The sequence below is a fragment of the Odocoileus virginianus genome, chromosome 13 (assembly GCF_023699985.2).
Source record: "Odocoileus virginianus isolate 20LAN1187 ecotype Illinois chromosome 13, Ovbor_1.2, whole genome shotgun sequence".
In the NCBI taxonomy this organism is placed as follows: Eukaryota; Metazoa; Chordata; class Mammalia; order Artiodactyla; family Cervidae; genus Odocoileus; species Odocoileus virginianus.
In genome coordinates, this window is record NC_069686.1 from 52,168,213 (window position 1) to 52,187,632 (window position 19,420).

The window sequence follows — 19,420 nt, forward strand, 5'->3', positions numbered from 1 at the left end:
GCAACTTTTTTTCTCCCCAAGGATGTCCCTGTGGAGGAACATTAGGTAAACTGATAGAGGAAACTATGTCTTAATCTCAAATAATTATATCCTCTGAGTTCTTGGAATAAGCTATTTTTGACTTTTCAAGTATTGAGATAATCCCTTCTAATACTTTATAAAAATGACTCTAGACCGTAGGCTAACTGCATAAAGACAAAAAAGCGTACAAAAATACTTGTGTTTATTGAATTATACCCAGGAACAACCTTTTACATTAGTTTAATCACCAGTATATCTGTTAATTTTATTTGGCATAAACCTTCTTGAACTACTCGATATTATATGTGTCATCAGTCATATTTTCTCAACATAAAAGGGGATTCCCATTATTTTAAGTCTTAATTACATATGATTCCAAATCAAGTGTATACTGTAATAAAAAGATTTTGTTTTACAAGTAGATTAATCATGTGTATAATTTAAAAAAAAATGGGCTTCAACAGGCCAGAAATCCCTGTGGAATGAAATGTTATTGCTTAAAATTATCATCAGTCCTAACAATTCTAAAAGGAAAACTGAGAAAAGCTTTTTTTATGAAAAAATTTAAGCTGCGAATGTACAGAATGAAGATCAGAAAAGAAATGGAACTCACTAATAAAAAGCAAAGTGGGTCTGTCCACGATAATTGAAAGATCACTGCTATATGTTGATTCAATCATCATCTTCCTTCAGTCACAACTGAGAGTGAGATGGTAGATGATCGAATTAAGACCACACTGCCCAGTATGATAGTGATTTGACTTGATAACTCTCAGATTGCAGTTGGTTTAAATCTTAATTGTATTTTTTATTCATGAGATAGATACTACTTTTGAAATACTCTCACTTAAAGGTTATATTAAAGAGCTTAACTACAATACCATAACATACTTTGTCATTTCACTGCTAGGTGTGATAACCTGGGGAAAAAACACCTTTGAGTCTTTATTTCCACTTTATGAGTTGACTGGTGATATAAATATGTATTTCTTATCTAGTTATTTGGTTTTTTTTTTCTAGTTGTTATTTGAATATCCAATTTTCAGCTTTATTGAAGGACAGGTTTTAATTAACTTTTGTTTCTGAATGCATTTCTCTTAACTGAAATAATACTGCAAATATTGTTTCAGTAATAAATATATAAGTGCAACTTGCCAAGCAGTTTGCTGGGACAGACATATATATGGGTTTCAAATTTTTCTGTGGCCCAATTTTGAGAGTATCATTTGCTCATCAGCTTTTTTTTTAAAGTTCCAAGTACCTTGCTTATTCAATGTTAATGATTGGGATAATGACGCTTAAGTGACAGCAATCAACCAAATGCCTGCTTTATTTAGAAGAGCTGAAAGGAAACTGACAGGCACTGCTGGTGGAAGTGTAAATTGGTATAGCCACTGTGGAGAATGATCCAGTAGTATTAGTGAAATTAAATATACTCAAACCATTCACTTAGAGGAACACAGGAACAGTGCATAATATGGCCTGAACAGGGCTATTTATCACACTGCTGCTTGTGGAGTAGGAAGCTGCAGGCAACTTAGATGTCCATTACCAAGGGAAGAGACACTGAATATGATCCTTACTATTCAGCCATTAGGAACAAACAACCAGAGGTACACATAAGTATAAGGATAAAGCTTAAGAACAACATGTCAAGTTAAAAAATAAGTAACAAGATCTTTAGTACATTATCATTTGTGAAATTTAAAATGTGCCCACACACGTAACAGCACCATTCGCCTTACAAAGATACATACATATCTGAGGATACCGCTTGGGCACATTAGATTGGGCTCCTCTGAGGCAGAGAGGAGGGTCAGAAGGGAGCAGAGATGAAGGTGGAAAAACATGAAATGAGAGAAGTCAGACATGGCCCAATACTGCTAATTAGGAATATGATTAACCCACATTCCTTTAAGGTCCAACAAGGAAATGAAAATAGACCTATTTTACAAATATTCCTTTATATGCTAGTTGCGTTAAATGTTTTGGGCACTCCTGCTCTCATCTCTCCAGCATGAGATCCCATTTTATTAATGCCTATGTCTAGTTTTCCTCATCTGTTAAATACGGGTAATAGCACTACTGTTCTGATGGCAGTGTTTGAAATGTAGAAGTAAAATATATGCAAAGCATTTAGAAGAGAATATGGTATGTGGATCTTCCCTGTAGCTCATATGGTAAAGAACCTGCCTGCAATGTAGGAGACCCGAGTTCGACCCCTGGGTTGGGAAGATCCTCTGGAGAAGGGAATGGCAATCCACTCCAGTATTTTTGCCTGGAGAATCCATGGACAGAGGAGCCTGGTGGGCTACAGTTCGTGGGGTCACAAAGAGCCGGACACAATTGAGCAACTAACACTGCTACTGCTATGGCATGTGGTAAACATTCAATAAATGTCAGAGATTATTGCTGATATTATATTATCATTATTATGTAATATAACTTTGAGAAAAAGTTGAGGAAAGCTTGAGAAACTGCTTCTCTATTTCCGTTTATTATTTATTAGAGACTTGGAGGAAAAGCTAGTATTTATCCTAGGAACTTTAAATCAAAAGGAATAAGTGGTAATGATAAATGTCAACTAGAAAGTAAAGTGGATTGTAAATAAGATTGTGGGTTGGATTCAAATTACAAGGTCAGTGTTTCCAAAAGTTGCCTAACATTAGGAATCACCTGAAAGCTTGAGCAAAAAAGGGATGTACTAGAGACTGTAAAAAGATAAGTGGTTGCCAGGAATTAGGAAGGAGGGGAGCTTGAATAGGTGAGACAAAAAATAGTGAAACTACTGTATACTATAATGGTAGATACATGTCATTGTATATTTGTCCAAACTCCTAGAATGTACCACACCAAGACTGAACCCTAGTGTAAATTCTGGACTCTGGATAATAATGATACATCAATGCAGGGTCATCAAGGGTAACAAAGGTGCTACTCTGGTGCTGAATGTTCATGGTGGGGAGGTGTATGTGTGAAGTGAGTGGTGGAGGGTCAAGAAGGCATATGGAAACTCACTGTGGTTTCCACTTAATTTTGTTGTGACCTTGAACTACTGTAAAATATAAAGTCTATTTTAAAATAAACTATTAAAATTTTTTAATTAAAAAAATGAAGAGAGTCCCCCACTTCATCCCAGACCTACCCAGTCAAAAGGAACCTAGGAACCTATTTATAACAAGTAGACAGCCTAGTTCTTATATTCAAGCTAGTTTAGGAAACTGCACTGAGCTAAGGTCACATTTTTTTTTTTTAAATCGAAGGAGACAAGACACTCTTCTTACATGCTGTGCTGTCTCTGTTGCTGGCCTCATCTCTTACCATTCTGTAAAAGCAAATGCCTGCCTCTCCCAACATCAGGTCTTCCCTGATTGCCCAATAATATCCTCTTGGACTCATGTTTCATTTTCTACGGCCAATAAGTCACATTCCTGTTAAGTTTTACTTTCAAAATTTTGTTTCTACCTTTCCATTCTTTGTCATAGGAATCTTACTAAAGTTACCATGTTCCTACACCACTACTGTGTGTGAAATAGCTAGCTAACAGGAAGTTCTTGGGTACCACAGTGGTAAAGAATCTGCTTGTTAATGCAGCAGATGCAAGAGACCTGGGTTCGATCCCTGGGTCATGAAGATCCCCAGAAGGCGGAAATGGCAACCCACTCCACTATTTTGCCTGGAAAATTCCATGCACAGAGGAGCCTGATGGGTTATAGTCCATAGGGTGGCAAAAGAGTCCGACATGACTGAGCCAGCAGCAGCAGCAAGAAGCTGCTCACAGGGACCTCAGCTTAGCTCCTTGTAATGACCTAGAGGGGCGGGGTGGGGGCTGGGAGGGAGGCTTAAGAGAGAAGGGATATATATGTGTGTATATAAATATATATATTTAGCTGATTCAGTTTGTTGTATAGCAGAGACAAACACAACATTGTAAAGCAATTATAGTCCAATTTTTTTTTTTTAAGTACCATGTTCCTAAAAGGCACAACTCAAAATATTCCATGGGCTTCCCAACCTGTTGAGAAGTAAAAGAGTAAATTTCCACTGGACCACTCTCTACTCATTGTTCCTAGGTATAGACTTTTGTTCATACTCTTTTCCTGGTCAACACTATTCTTTCTCCTTTATTCTGGTTTTCCAGTTATTATTAATACCTTTCTTTCCACATAACATTCCAGCCCACATGGCCATTCCATTTCTCCATTATTTGTTGTTTGACACTTTTAAAATTTTTTATCTTAACTATTTTAGGCTATGTTCTATTGTGCAGGTCAGTAAAAGTTCTTGAAAGACCTATAGTATTCTCTTAAATGAATGGATAAATTTTTCAAATTGAACGATTTCTGGGGTGAAGTACATGTACTCTTTGAGAAAGAAAGAAGTCTTAAGTAGTCTGGCCCATGAATGCTGAAGGCAGTTAAATATTTAGGACATTGAAGACCAATTTTAGACATTTCCTTATTTATTTTTCTTAACTTTTCACTATAAAGTTGTACTATGAAATATCTTTTGTTCTTTTTCTTTGTACCAAATATCAGTGCATTGTAAGTAAATTGCCCACTCAATGAAATAGCCTGTGCTAACAGACAGCAACAATGGTGTCAGAATTTGAAGCTGGAAAATAGAATCTGAAAAAAAGATTTTGTGCTATTTCCAACAGTAAGAGGCTCCACTGGGAGGTCGTTGGTGACTTCAGAAATTGCAATTTAAGAGATATTTCAATGATTTGGAAAACCGAGATGGGATATTTAAAATTAGGACTTTCCTGGAAAATCTCGAATGGTATTCACCATGTTCTTTGATGACTCAATGCTGTGCTAGAATTATGGAGGATACAAAAACGTAAGACATGTAATGTCCCTGCTATTGAAGAGTTGACAGTATTATTGGGAAGATAGGGGCTCTAATAAGGAAAATAATAATAAAAGTTTTAATAAACAACACTAAACAAAATAAAATTCTACAATAATTTTCACCAATAGAATGTGCCAATGCTTTGTATGTAGTGTTTCAGATCCTCACCAACCATTTGAAGGGGGATTATTATTTCCATATTGGAAGATGAGAAAAGGAAGTTCAGAAAAGTTGACTGACATGCCCAAAGTCACAATGTGGAGGTGGGATTTGAACCCAGGTTCTGCCATACCCCAAAGCCTGTACTCCTTCTCCATTCTGGTACCACAGCAGATCTGCAAAGTGACACTGAAACTATTATTGTTCCTAGTTTAAAATATGTATGCAAAAATTTTTTAAGTGTATGCAAAGAACCAAGACTGATAGTTTTCCTCTTTTTCAAAATTGTCTTTAAATCTGTTATAATGTTTCACACATAAAAAAAGGAACAGGTGACACTGAAGATAGATTATGTTACATTTAAACCACCCACTACTTTGTTGGGTCTTGTTTAATTAGCTTCTTTCCTCTTGCAGGCAATTACATGGAACTAGCAAGATGAATAAAAATAAACTGATTCATGAATTTCTGGAAGTAGTTTCAAGAGGTGATGTGGAACTCATCTGTGACCATATTGCTAAAGTCCATTCCATCCTAGGAAACCTTGACTTTCAGCATCCAAAGACTGGGAACACACCTCTCATTACTGCAGCAGAAGAAAATCTAACAGAGGTAATATGTGGTGTCCAGGGGTCCTCGGATGGCCTTCTAAGTGAAGGAGTCCAAGAATGAAATGGTTAGGAATAGCATAGTCACCTACCTCCAAAAAGGAATGTTTGAGAGCACAAAGCAGGGGTGGGGGTAGCATCTGGAGAGAAGACCGAGAGACCCTAAGTAATCCAGACATCACCATCTTTATTCACTTCTTCACTCAGTCAACAGATACCCCCAAAATACCCAAGGCAATATACCAGACTTCAAGATTCATACCATGGTGGGTGAATCAAATACAGGTGTCACCCTTGAAGAGCAGTTTATGGTCTAGTGGGACCACATAATGGAGACTGAATTTTTCCTTCCTTCCCCACAACCTACACCTAGCCCCATCAGTACTTGGAAATTTGTTCCCTGGTCCAAGAGGTGAACAAAATCCTGAAAGTAGGGGAAGAGGAGTAAATAAATAATGAGATTTAAAGGGGCAGGAAATTGTCCTCTTTGTTGTTGTTATATATCCAGCTTAGAGGGCCTGACACATCTAAGTCCTTAATAAATATTTATTAAATGGATAAATTAATGAATAAATTATCCATTTGTGTCTTATTGATCATTTATAAAATTGTGTATGGAAACTTAAAAGATCCTTTTAAAGAATGCAAGGATTTCCTTGGCAGTCCAGTGGTTTAGACCTCTGCACTCCCAATGCAAGGGGCATAAATTCGATCCCTGGTTGGGGAACTAAGATCCTGCATGCTGAACAGCGAGGCCTAGAAAAAAAAAAGAATGCAGGTAAAAGCGGTAGCAATATGGGCACTTGGAATTAAGGAGGCTTCAAGGGGAAGAGAAGAAATCAGTGAAAAGTCAAGACAAATTTCACCCAACTGCATACCTCAGTGCCTCTACAAATTTTTGGGAGGGTAAATGCAAGTGGATTGTCAACTCTGCTTGGCCATCTTTGCTTCCTCAATTACCCTCTTTCTTGACTTTATTCTTAGCTCTGTTTCTATCTTGACTCCTTTCTATTAACACTTCTAAAACAAATTATAAAGTATAGCATATATGCTTTTTAAAAAATAATAATATTTATTTATTTATTTTTGGCTGTGCTGGGTCTTCGTTGCTGGCTTTTCTCTAGTTGCAGTGCAGAGGTTTCTCACTGCAGTGGTTTCTCTTGTTCTGGAGCATGGACTCTAGGGTGTGCAGACTTCAGTAGCTGCAATATGAGGACTCAACATATATGCTTTTTTTAAAAAAAGGAAAACCATGACAGTAGCACCATTGTATCTACCATCCAAGACAAAAAATTAAAGCATTGCAGTGCCTCAAAAGCCCTCTAAATACTCATCATGAATTGTGTCCCCACACTTCATAGTCTTGAATTTTGGATACACATAGATATTACATTAATTCCTTTTATATATTTAGAGGGAGTTCTTCCCAGGTGGTGCTGGTGGTAAAGAACCCATCTGCCAATGCAGGAGACATAAGAGACAAGAGTTCCATCCCTGGGTAGGGAAGATCCCCTTGAGGAGGGCATCGCAACCCACTGTAGTATTCTTGCCTGGAGAGTCCCATGGACGAGGAGCCTGGCGGGCTGCAGTCCACAAGGTCACAAAGAGTCAGACATGACTGAAGTGACTTAGCAGGCACGCATGCATGCATCTAGAGATAGAAGCCTTAAAAATCACTGTAGATTGAATGGCTCAAAGGGTCAATCATGTTATATTTCCCTCTTCACTGTGAATCTTGCCCAAACCTCATTAGCTGAATTCAGATGACTCAGTTCCCCCAAGGGACCTGGCGGGATGTTGACTTGGGAATCTGAATCCAAGTGAGCCATGAAAGTTTGAGTCTCTCCCCTCCCCAAAGTTCACCAACATTTTCATGTGGGTGGCTGCAAACCTCAATCCCCTTGAGATAGGGCAACTGAGGATGAGGTATAGATGGAGGGAAGGATTAGGAACATGGTAAGAGAGAGTGGCTCTAGGCCAATAAAAAAGATGCATATACTTTTAGTTTCCAGAAACATGCTGCTCAGCCAAAGGAACTCCCAGTGTTTTTGGTTCATACAAAGGCTTAGATCAGGTGGCAAGGTCATTATTATTGACACCATCTATCTCCCCTTCAGAGATCCCCTGTCTTCAAGGCTGCAGCCATATTGTTTTCTGACTGGATCTGGGGTTTGTAGCCTTTGGTTGACTCAGGCTTAACTTTCACAGCAGGATCTTTTTTTTTTTAAAAAAGGATTCTACCTTGATCTGAATAATTTGCTGACCCATTGTGACAATAGCATTTTGTAAATTTTCACCCAGTTTTAACATTAAGGCCAGAGGAGTTTTCTGGGGCAGTGGGACTAATCACAAGAATTTGTCTAGATTTCTTTGTATCTGTTTCTCTTTCTTTAGTGGGTGACTTTCATCAGCACTGTAACCCATTTCAGGCCAGGAAGAACCTGAACTAGTGTTAATTCCTCATTTTGTGGTTTACCACAAACATTTGTCTGCCTCAAATCCCCCCAAAATGGCTAGACCTCCCTTTAAGTAGCTAAAAACCACTGGAAAAAATCTGAGACTGCTGTCTTGTTCATGGCTGGAATCTCAGCACCAGAGTCAGGTCTTGACACACATGAGTCCCTCAATCCATAACTGTTGAATAAATTAACCCACTACCATTTTTAATAGAGTTTATTCTCTACCTAAAAATACTTGTGGAAATACCTGAAACATTCAAGAATCTATAAGCCTGAATTTTGGGGTTCTATATTCTAAATTATAGATAACAGTAAAAGGAAGACTTCAACATTTTATGTGGGTTTAACATAAAATATTCACAGACTTTTAGTTTAAAAAAAAAAAAAGTATCCCCAAACTACCCATATCTTGGAGATTTTTGTCTCTCAAATTTTAAAAAAGGCAAATAGCAGTTGTGTTTGCCTTCAAAGTCACTTCAGTCATGTCCAACTCTTTGCAACCCTATGGGCTATAACCTGCCAGGACAGGCTCCCCTGTCCATGGGATTCTCCAGGCAAAAATACTAGAGTGGGTTGTCATGTCCTCCTCCAGGGGATCTTCCTGACCTAAGGATTGAACCTGGGGTCTCTTGTACCTCCTACATTGGCAGGCAGGTTCTTTACCACTAGAGCCACCATTTTTATGCCAATCTTACTCTCATTTCTTATCTCTCGAATCACAGCTGTGTCCAACTAAATAGGTTTTCTACCCAACTCAGAAGACATGATTGTAAGAATGCTGTGATTTTGCAGGTTGTTGGATTTCTTCTGGAAAAGGGAGCAGATATCACCCTGTGCAATTACAGCAATCAAACCGCAGTCCATGTGGCTAATGGTGATGTCCAAAGACAACTCTTGGCCATCAATGGAATCCAAGCTCCCCAAATGCAACTGCTGCAAAGCTCATGGCAAGGTGATCTTGAACAACTTCAACACTTGCTGGTCAGTTAATTCAGTGTTTGCTTCTGTCTTTGGGTGAGTGGGTGAGACATGAAAAGGGAACAGACTACATATGACTCCTTTTAAAGAAAAATAAGTTATTTTCAAATGCAGTCCCAGAAAGTTTCAGGCAGAAAATATGAGAAAGAAACAGGATTAAATGGGACACTTAGGGTGGAAAACAAGATAATAAAAGAACACAGCAGCAGCCTATTTACATCTTCTTTCTAGCTGGATGGGAGAAGAAGTGGTGTAGCACCCCTGAGAAATGAAGTCCTCCCAAAGATGCCCCTGGAGAACCACTGTCAACTTGCTCAGAGGTGTTCCCTTGACATCACTGCCATTTGTACAATTGCTGTTTAGTTCCCTTTGGACCATCTGCAGTTATTATCTTTATCCTGGAAAGGGAATCAGAGAGACTATGCTTTGCATAATATTTAGCTGGGATGAAAGTGAAGAGAATACATTTTTCAAAATACTGTCTTTTTAGGGTATTGATCTTCTTCTTATTTAGATTTTCTGCCCATAGAGACTTTCCAAAGTAACTTTCGAAACCACATGCATAAGCAAGGACATTCATTATTGGCGAACAGGCTCTTGGCATTTACCTTCTGAGGTACTGTCAGATCACATGACCTTCCATCTGAAAGAAAATCAATTGCTGCTAGGAAACAGTTTCTTCTATTCCCTTATGGTAGAGGTGCAAACACATAAAGAAAAAGTTAAAGATATTCTGGTCACCTAGAGTTCAAAGAAATGGACAACAAAATCCAAAGGACTCTAAATTCTTCTATTGTGCTAAATGATAGTCTAAAATTGCCATACATCATAAAGTGAGGCTTAGAAATGTTTTTGGAAGACTTTGAATTTCATTTTAATGGCATTTTTGACAATTGTTGTTGTAATTCAATGTCTTTTTTTTCATAACCATATTTTTCACTTCTAAAGATAAGCCTCCAAGTTTTAAAAACATATATCTGTAACTGGATCCAGAGCTTAATCAACAGATGTTCAATTAATGTGCTATTGCAAAACTATTCTCTGCTCAAAACTTTTATGTTGGTTCTAACTAATAATAAACATTGATATAAGAGGTGGTTTCTTTTCAGAGACTGAAAAAAAATACTAACTAATTAATTCCCACAGCACCCCTCTGAGGTAATATCATTATCTCTAGTCTGTCCCTGGAGAAACTGAGGTAAATGCTGACTTTATTGACGTGGTATAAAGTGAAATACAGATGGAAATTTGTGAGTTACTTTGACCTGTAAAATAAACAATTTGGATAATTTGGTCTTCTAGTAGTTTCTCAGCTCTGAATTTTCCAAATTAAATTTTACTAAAACAACAAATAGCATCTATATATCCACCTCCATTTGACTGTATAAATACTGTTAAATAAATTACCTTATAATTGTAAACCATTCATTCACTCCACAGATGTTTTCTGAGTGTCTGTCAAACACTCTGCTCAGTGCTTTTCATTTTCTGTCTCCAATCATCAAAACAATCCTGTAAAGAAAATACTGTGATTTCCACTTTACTGCTGAAGACCCTGAAGTTCAGTGAATAAGGTTGCCAGATTTTGCAAATAAAAATACAGGACACTCATTTAAATTTGAATTTCAAGTAAATACCAACTATTTGGTATTTAACTAGCTATCCCTTATTTCTTCAGGGTGATTTTATCAACTTTTAACAGAATGTCCTTGATATAATCCTGTCAGGGAGGTTAAATAACCAATTTAAGGAGCTCAAATTCAAACACCAATCTGTCTGTCTCAGGCTTGTGTTCCTTCATCAGCTCCTCTCAAGATATTGAGGAAGAGTATCTTGAAATTAAAATGAGAATTTGGCCAGGTGATGAAAATGTAAAGATTAGTATTAATGGACATGCAGTAAAGACATAACAGAAATAAAGCTTCATGTTTTTAAAGGCATCTGAAGAGTTCCTGGATATAAATTTCCCAAACCAACATGGCTTGACTCCTCTGATGCTGGCTGTGAGAGATGTGGACCTGTTTGAAAGACTTGATATGTTAACTCTCTATAGACCTGCAGAGGTTCTCTCTGAGCTCCTCAGGCATCATGCGTGAGTATCAGGTGGTTAGCCAGTACCCATGGAAGGGCGTCTCTGCCATTGTTACTTACAAAGTCATTTGCAAACCTAGATATATAGATTCTTTATTTATATATGTATACTGTGGTGCTCACTCACATCTGACTGTCTGTGACCCCATGGACTATAGCCCACAAGTTCCCCTGTCCATGGGATTTTCCAGGAAAAAATGCTGGAGTGGATTGCCATTTCCTATCCAAGGGATCTTCCTGACCCAGGGATCAAACCCGTGTCTCTTGTATGTGGATTCTTTACCACTGTGCCACCTAGGAAGACCCTTATATATGTATACGTGTATATATATCATGTATATTATAAAATACCATATGTATACAAAGATAAATATAATGTGTATACATATATATATGAAATGCCCATGCATATTCATAAATGGGACTTCAAAGTTGCAAAGTGATGCACAGATATTAGAGGTTGCTATCTATTATTTTTATGATATTGGTCTTTTATTTTATTTGTTTAAATACTTCCTCTCTGGCTTCCTGAGACTGTCAAACAATTCTTGAGTATGTAGCTCTTTACCCCCAAAATGTTATTAATTATTCTAGAACGCATTGTAAATTATCAAAAAAAAATTATAGTAGTGATTTCCAGTTATCTAAAAATTACATGTTGGGAATTCCCTGGCAGGCCAGTGGTTAAAACTCCAAGCTTCCAGTGCCAGGGGCCAGGGTTCAATCCTTGGTCGGGGAACTAATCCTGCATACCTCATGCTGTGGCCCAAAAAAATTACATGTCAACACTCTCTTTTAGCAGGGAGATAAATCTTTCTTTTTTAAATTAGAGGGCTAATAAGCAGTCTTTCATGTCAGAAATGCAGTTTCCTAATGCTGTTGTTGGGTCTTCCCAAGTGGCACAGTGCTAAAGAATCCTCCTGCCAATGCAGGAGACATAAGAGACATGGGTTTGATCCCTGGGTTTGGGAGATCCCCTGGAGAAGAAATGGCAACACTCCAGTATTCTCGCCTGGGAAATCTCATGGGCCGAGGAGCCTGGCAGGGTACAGTCCATGGGGTTGCAAAGAGTCAGACACGACTGAGTGACTGGGTGTGCATGCATGCATGGCTGCTTGTTACCTGTTTATCTTGTCATCAAAAAAGAAGAGATGGCCAAAGCTCTCCCTCAGTATCTCATATGCATTTTTTGTGGGGAATAAAAAAGGAAGTAGGAACTTCCAAAACAAAAGTATAATCAAGAACATGATCTATTTTAAAAGAATCAGTTATTGTAATAGGACAAAGATGGAAGTCTGAAGCTACCTCAGACTTCCTGTGCATGCTCACTCACTCAGTCGTGACTGACTCTTTGCGATCCCATGGACTGTAGCCCATGGACTGTTGCCCATTTTTCAGCAAGAATACTGGAGCAGGTTGTCACTTCCTCCTCCAGGGGATCTTCCTGACCCAGGGATCGAACCTGAGTCTCCGGCACTGCAGGTGGATTCTTTGCTGCTGAGCCATCAGGGAAGTGACCTGAGACTTCAGGTCACTTAATAGCTGAACTTAATAACTTAATAGCTGAGGGGATTATTTAAAATGGAGATTATTGGACATCAATGCAGAGATGGTGTTCAGTAAGCCTGAAGTGGGGGCCAGAAGCATGAAATCAAAGAACACCACTCGTAGAAACACTGATCAAGGTAGATGAGCAAACTAGAGATATCAAGGGAACATTTCATGCAAAGATGGGCACAATGAAGGACAGAAATGGTATGGACGTAATAGAAACAGAAGATATTAAGAAGAGGTGGCAAGAATACACAGAAGAACTATACAAAAAAGATCTTCATGACCCAGATAACCATGATGGTGTGATCACTCACCTAGAGCCAGACATCCTGGAATGCAACATCAAGTGGGCCTTAGGAAGCATCACTATGAACAAAGCTAGTGGAGGTGATGGAATTCCAGTTGAGCTATTTCAAATTGTAACAGATGATGCTGTGAAAGTGCTGCACTCAATATGCCAGCAAATTTGGAAAACTCAGCAGTGGCCACAGGACTGGAAAAGGTCAGTTTTCATTCCAATCCCAAAGAAAGGCAATGCCAAAGAATGCTCAATCTACTGCACAATTGCACTCATCTTACACGCTAGTAAAGTAATGCTCAAAATTCTCCAAGACAGGCTTCAACAGTACGTGAACTGTGAACTCCCAGATTTCAAGCTGGATTTAGAAAAGGCAGACAAACCAGCAGTCAAATTGCCAACATCTGTTGGATCATTGAAAAAGCAAGAGAGTTCCAGAAAAACATTTATTTCTGCTTTATTGACTATGCCAAAGCCTTTGACTACGTGAATCACAACAAACTGTGGAAAATTCTTAAAGAGACGGGAATACCAGACCACCTGACCTGCCTCTTGAGAAACCTGTATGCAGGACAGAAAGCAACAGTTAGAACTGGACATGGAACAACAATTGGGAAAGGAGTATGTCAAGGCTGCATTTTGTCACCCCGCTTATTTAACTTACATGCAGAGTACATCATGCAAAATGTCAGGCTGGATGAAGCACAAGCTGGAATCAAGATTGCAGGGAGAAATATCAATAACCTCAGATACACCACCCTTATGGCAGAAAGTGAAGAAGAACTAAAGAGCCTCTTGATGAAAGTGAAAGAGGAGAGTGAAAAAGTTGGCTTAAAACTCAACATTCAGAAAACTAAGATCATGGCATCTGGTCCCATCACTTCATGGCAAACAGATGGGGAAGCAATGGAAACAGAGACAGACTTTATTTTTTCAGGCTCCAAAGTCACTGAGGATGGTGACTGTAGCCATGACATCAAAGAAAGAAAAGTTGCAAGAAAAGTTATGACCAACTTAGACAACATATTAAAAAGCAGAGACATTACTTTGCCAGCAAAGGTCCATCTAGTAAAAGCTATAGTTTTTCCAGCAGTCATGTATGAATGTGAGAGTTGGACTGTAAAGAAATCTGAGCACCAAAGAATTGATGTTTTTGAACTGTGGTATTCAGAAGACTCTTTAGAGTTCCTTGGACAGCAAGGAGATCCGACCAGTCCATCTTAAAGGAAATCAGCCCTGAATATTCATTGGAAGGACTGATGCTGAAGCTGAAGCTCCAGTACTTTGGCCACCTGATGCAAAGAACTGACTCATTTTAAAAGACCCTAATGCTTGGGAAGATTGAAGGCAGGAGGAGAAGAGGACGACAGAGGATGAGATGGTTGGATGGTATCACTGACTCTATGAACTTGCTGCAGCCCATGAAGTTGCAAAGAGTTGAACACAACTGAGCGACTGAATTGAACTGAACTGAGCAAACTCAGGTCCCAGAGAGCTAAGTGACTTGCCTAAGGCCATGTATTAAGGTTAGTGGCAGTCCCTTGATTCTTGGACCTATGCTAATTCTTTTGAACCATGAGCATGGAGGGAGAAAAAGCCCTAAGAATATTATTATAGATCATAAAACATTAACCTGGGACTTCTCTGGTGGTCCAGTGGTTAAGACTCTGTGCTTCCACTGCAGGGGGTGTGGTTCAAGCCCTGGTCAGGGAACAGAGATCTCACATGCCACACAGCCAATAAAAACAGAATATGACTAGTGAAGCAAGTCTAGGCATTGTTTCCCTCACTGTAATCTGTAAACAGAGTTCCCATCATTTACCTTCTGGACCTCGTTGAGCTGATGCCTGATTCTCGGATCCATGGCAGCATAGACAGGAGATTTGCACTGATGTAAGGAACTCTGAGATCAGCCATGGGGCTTAACAATCACAGGACAAGAGGAATGAAAATATCACACAGAGAGGCTCTATGTTAAGATCACTCTACTCAACCAAGAGCCTGTGAAATAAGTATGTCAGTTTAATTTCAAGGTGAAATGCTAGGCCATTCTACTAGCATTATTCTATTTTGAATAATAAAAGAGCTCACTATTAGAGTTAGGAAAAAGAAATATCAAGAATAAGCAGTTAGCTAAAGCACTGAGAAGAAAAAAATCAATGAAGCCAGCTATTTGGGATGATAAGACAACAGTTTATCAAGATGTTTTTATCTTTACTTGCTTTATGCATTATTAAAGAATTATGAAACTTCTTGTCCAAAGTTGGAAAATTTCAGCAAATTATTAGAATGTTTTTATACTAGAAGTGGCATAAAATTTGCAACGTATTCCTTTCAGTTAAATCTTGAAAATTTGTCTCTCTCTGTCTCTCATACATTTTGAATTCATTACTGCTATCCCCAAACTATATAAAATTATTTTTATTTACTTGATGTCAATGTTTTTCCTCTCATATTGTTTTTCTTTTTCAATAGATTTAACTCAGTAATCTTTGATGTTGATTCTATTCTTTCTAGAGATCCTAAACTCTGTGATTTAAGTGGAAAATCAGCAATACATTATGTGTCACAAATAGAGAGCTTCAGAAAACAGCAGTTATTGGACATTTTAATGAATTCTATGCCAAAACCAGGTAAATATTTTTATTTCACTTTTGAAATTCTCTAACTTTAAAAGCCCTATTAAAAAAGAAAAAAAAAGCCCTATTAGAAAACTTTCATTTTTTACATGTATTTGATGGATTCTCTTTAAAAAGTCAAGCTAAATGTATATATATGTGTAACTGAATCACTCTGTTGTACAGTAGACGCTAACACAACATTGTAAATTGATACTTCAATTAAATAAATTTTAAAAAAGAAATCAAGTGAATAGCTATTTATAGACCAGGGACTTTGTACAAGACCCAAAGTTAGGTACTCTGAGACAGGCAAAGAAGGCTAAGACGTGGTCCAAACTTTTGAAAGTGTTCAGCACAGTCAGGGACACACCACATCAGGCAGAAGAGAAAGAGGTTGTTATAAACTTGAAAGGGGAGGAAGGACTTGCTGTGGTTCTCTAATGCTGGATAAAATAGGAAGGAAGTGAAAAGATGTGATATAGGCATGGAGAAAGCATCTGAGCAAGACAAAAATAGCCACAGAAAAAAATGTGTAATGGAAAAAGTGCCACTGAGCCACGTGTGACTTTGTGAAAACTGCTCGACTTTATTGTCTGATTGGATTTTTGTTGGGAGCTTCTGGGCAGGAAACAAGGCTTTCCCCAGGAAGGTTTCATGGAAGAGGTAAGACTCAATCTGGTTCTAAACAAAATCATGAGATTTGATTTTGTGGACAGAGGCATCATGTTGTAAATGTGCATGGCTCATCCCAGGGGCAAACCGGAGACTAGAACCAATAGTTCATGTCAGGGAAAAGGAATACAGAAGATTAGATACACAATGAAACTGAGTCCATCAAAGACTCCTTAAATGTCAGACTGAAGGACATAACTTTTTTTTTTTTTTTTTCAGTAAAATAGAGTCACTGACGAATGTTAAGACAGGGAATGATAAAAGCCATATTTTAGGAGAAGAAGAGACTCATGCCAAGCAAGCTCTATTAGGAAACTATAGAAGTACCCATGTGTGGTTGTAAGGATCAGGAAAAGAGACTTTGGACATGGGGTGTAGTGGGCCTGAGAGGTGCTAGGTATGTGAGTTTAAGAGAATGTGAAAGAATTCACAGAATTTAGTGATGTAAAGTTGATAGAGGAGACATACAGACAAGGGTTGAGAGGCTTGAGTTAAACATGATTCCAAAGTTCCAGCCCTAGGAAGTGGGGAAGTACAAATACAATTAACAAAATAGTAGAACACTATGGCTTGGTGCAGATGTTGAAGGTAATGGGTTCTAAAACACTCATTTGATGAGAATTTGTGACCTTCAAAGTAGCAATTTTCTGTAGGCCAGGGTTTGTGGGAAAGGATTGGATAAGATGGATTAATAGGTTTCTTTGCAAGTTCTCTACAAGGAGACTGTGAGGACCTGAGAGTAGGTGAGATCACTAAAGGATTGATGATGGTGAGAAAATTGCAGGGGCTGGGCAGAGAAGGTACACATGGACTGAGACATAAGAAAGGAAGGAGGAGAATTAGGAGAGAATTGCAAGAAAGAAGGGGTGGGAAGCAGCATCAAATTGGAAAGAGTTTACAAAGCAGATGTGATAAGAAGTGAGGGTTTCAATGGCAGGACGGAAGCAGTAGAAAGGTTGCAAAGAGTGACGAAAGAAAATATGGTGAAGAAATGCAGGGTATGAGTAGAGATCACTCATTCAATTTTGTATCACTCATAAGATCAGTGAAATAAGATCAACGAAATAGGAAGAGATGCAAGAGGAAGAAGTTTTCACGATAGAGCACATGCTTATCTGAAAAAGTCAAGATAACAGGAGAAGCATATGTAAGAGAACAGTGTCCCCCAGGAACTAACTGGGAATTCATTGTTTGGTGTTCAGAGCTCTGTAAATTTAATGTGGCTTCAAGTGCCAGACAAGAATGGTGCTCCAGGCAGCTAAGCACTTTTGTCTTTGGCAACTATAGTGCAAATGTAATTCCCAGACCATTATTAGGGGTTACACGTAACAACATTGCCCCCTTTTTAAAAAACAAACAAACAAACAAACAAAAACGCATTCATTCTGTGGACTCCTTTTGTCCTCACATCTTTTCCGGTGAAAATTATGGCCCAAAGTTTCCTCAGGATCCCAGATCACTATTTCAAGAAAATCTTAAACAAAATGGAACTGATTTTTAGAACCTAGTACTAGATGTTGCTGTGGAATTGCTGGAGATGCAGCTTATCAAAACACATTATTATGTTTCTTTTGGCAGAAAGATATGCTGAATCATTGCTTGACATTTGTCATGATACAAACTCTTCTCCAACTGATATGATGACAGTTACTAAAAACCAAAATATAATCTTGCAGAGCATCAGCAGCAGTGAGGTAAGATGCTCTAATCTTTAAATAGAAAAACTAACAGAAAAAGGGATAACCTATTGCATCTACATTTACTTCATTTATATCTACTTCATTTAAGTTGCTTGAATATTTATAACAAACATGTATTACAATTATATATTTAAATGTGATTATAAGGAAACTTAAAGCACAATTAATCATAGTGCTTCATGAGTTTAATCTCAAGGCAGTAATCAGCTAGTCAATTCTGAGTCTCATACATTATGTGTGTATGTGTATACCACAGAATATTGTTGCAGCTGAATCCATGCTAAATAATAAAATATAGCTTGTCTTTATGCATGTTAATGTGAAAGAAGAGAAAATCATTATTCTGTTCATGTCAAATCCATCCTAGGATACCACAAAGGAGGTGCTTCCTCTTGGTTCTGGTCATTACTCCCTGCCCATGATGAATAACTTCACGAAGTATAGTAATAGTACTAATAACGACCCATAGAAAATGATGGAATGATTTCCTAAATGTTTAATAAACTGTTAACAGTGGTTGCCTAAAAGGACCGAAATGGAGAAGAACTTTGCACTGTATACTCATTTGTATTTTTTGAATTTTCATAAAATTTAACATAGTCCAGACAGTTAAAAATATTACTACTTTATAGGAATTCCCCGATGGTCTGGTGGTTAGGACTCAGTGTTTCCATGGCAGGGGTGGGAGTAGGAGCAAAGGTGGGGGCCCTGGGTTCAATCCCTGGTTGGGAAACTAAGATCCCACATGCTGCACAATGGTGACAATTTTAAAAAAATTACTACTCTATATTTTATTGGTAAAAAGAATATGACCACAAATGTGTTTATTTTACAAGTTAATGAGGTATGGACTATAATAGGCAGAAACAATATGAAGAGTTTTAGAGATAGTGTAGTCAGATCTTTTTGTCCCTTTGTCTTTCCAAAAATTATTCTAAAACAATAAAGAAAACAAAAACCAAAAATTTAAGTAAAAAAGTAGTCTGAAATAACTATGGATTCATAAGAAGTTGTAAAAATAGTACAGAGAGTTCCTGTATAAACTTCACCAGCTTTCTCAATGGGAATTATTATAACTGTAGCTGATTGTCTAAACTAGAAAATTGACATTAACCCAACAACACAATGAGCTAGACTACAGACCTTCCTTGGATTTCACTAGTTTTTACGTGCATTCCTTTTTCTTTCTTCTGTTTGTGTGTGCCTGTGTGCATAGTTCTGTGACATTTTATCCCCTGAATCTTCAGTGGAGATACAAAACTGTTCTGTTACCATAAAGGAACCCCCTTACTACACTCTGAATTGCCTTGGTCTCTCTGCTAACTGCAGGCAACCACTGATCTGTTCTTCATCTCTATTATTTTATCACTTCAAGAATGTCATATAAATGGCATTATCATACATG

The 19,420-nt window shown here is 38.0% G+C and overlaps 1 protein-coding gene across 1 annotated transcript in view; it reads left to right on the forward strand.

Moving 5' to 3' along the window:
- Positions 1 to 11,016: 11,016 nt before the first annotated feature.
- Positions 11,017 to 19,420, forward strand: part of MAP3K19 (mitogen-activated protein kinase kinase kinase 19) — a 42,989-nt gene continuing 34,585 nt past the window's right edge. The window contains exons 1-3 of the mRNA XM_020879236.2: positions 11,017 to 11,171; positions 15,540 to 15,655; positions 17,894 to 18,009. Of these exons, the coding sequence (XP_020734895.2) occupies positions 11,074 to 11,171; positions 15,540 to 15,655; positions 17,894 to 18,009 (330 nt within the window). The 5' untranslated portion in view covers positions 11,017 to 11,073. The remainder of the gene's footprint in view (positions 11,172 to 15,539; positions 15,656 to 17,893; positions 18,010 to 19,420) is intronic.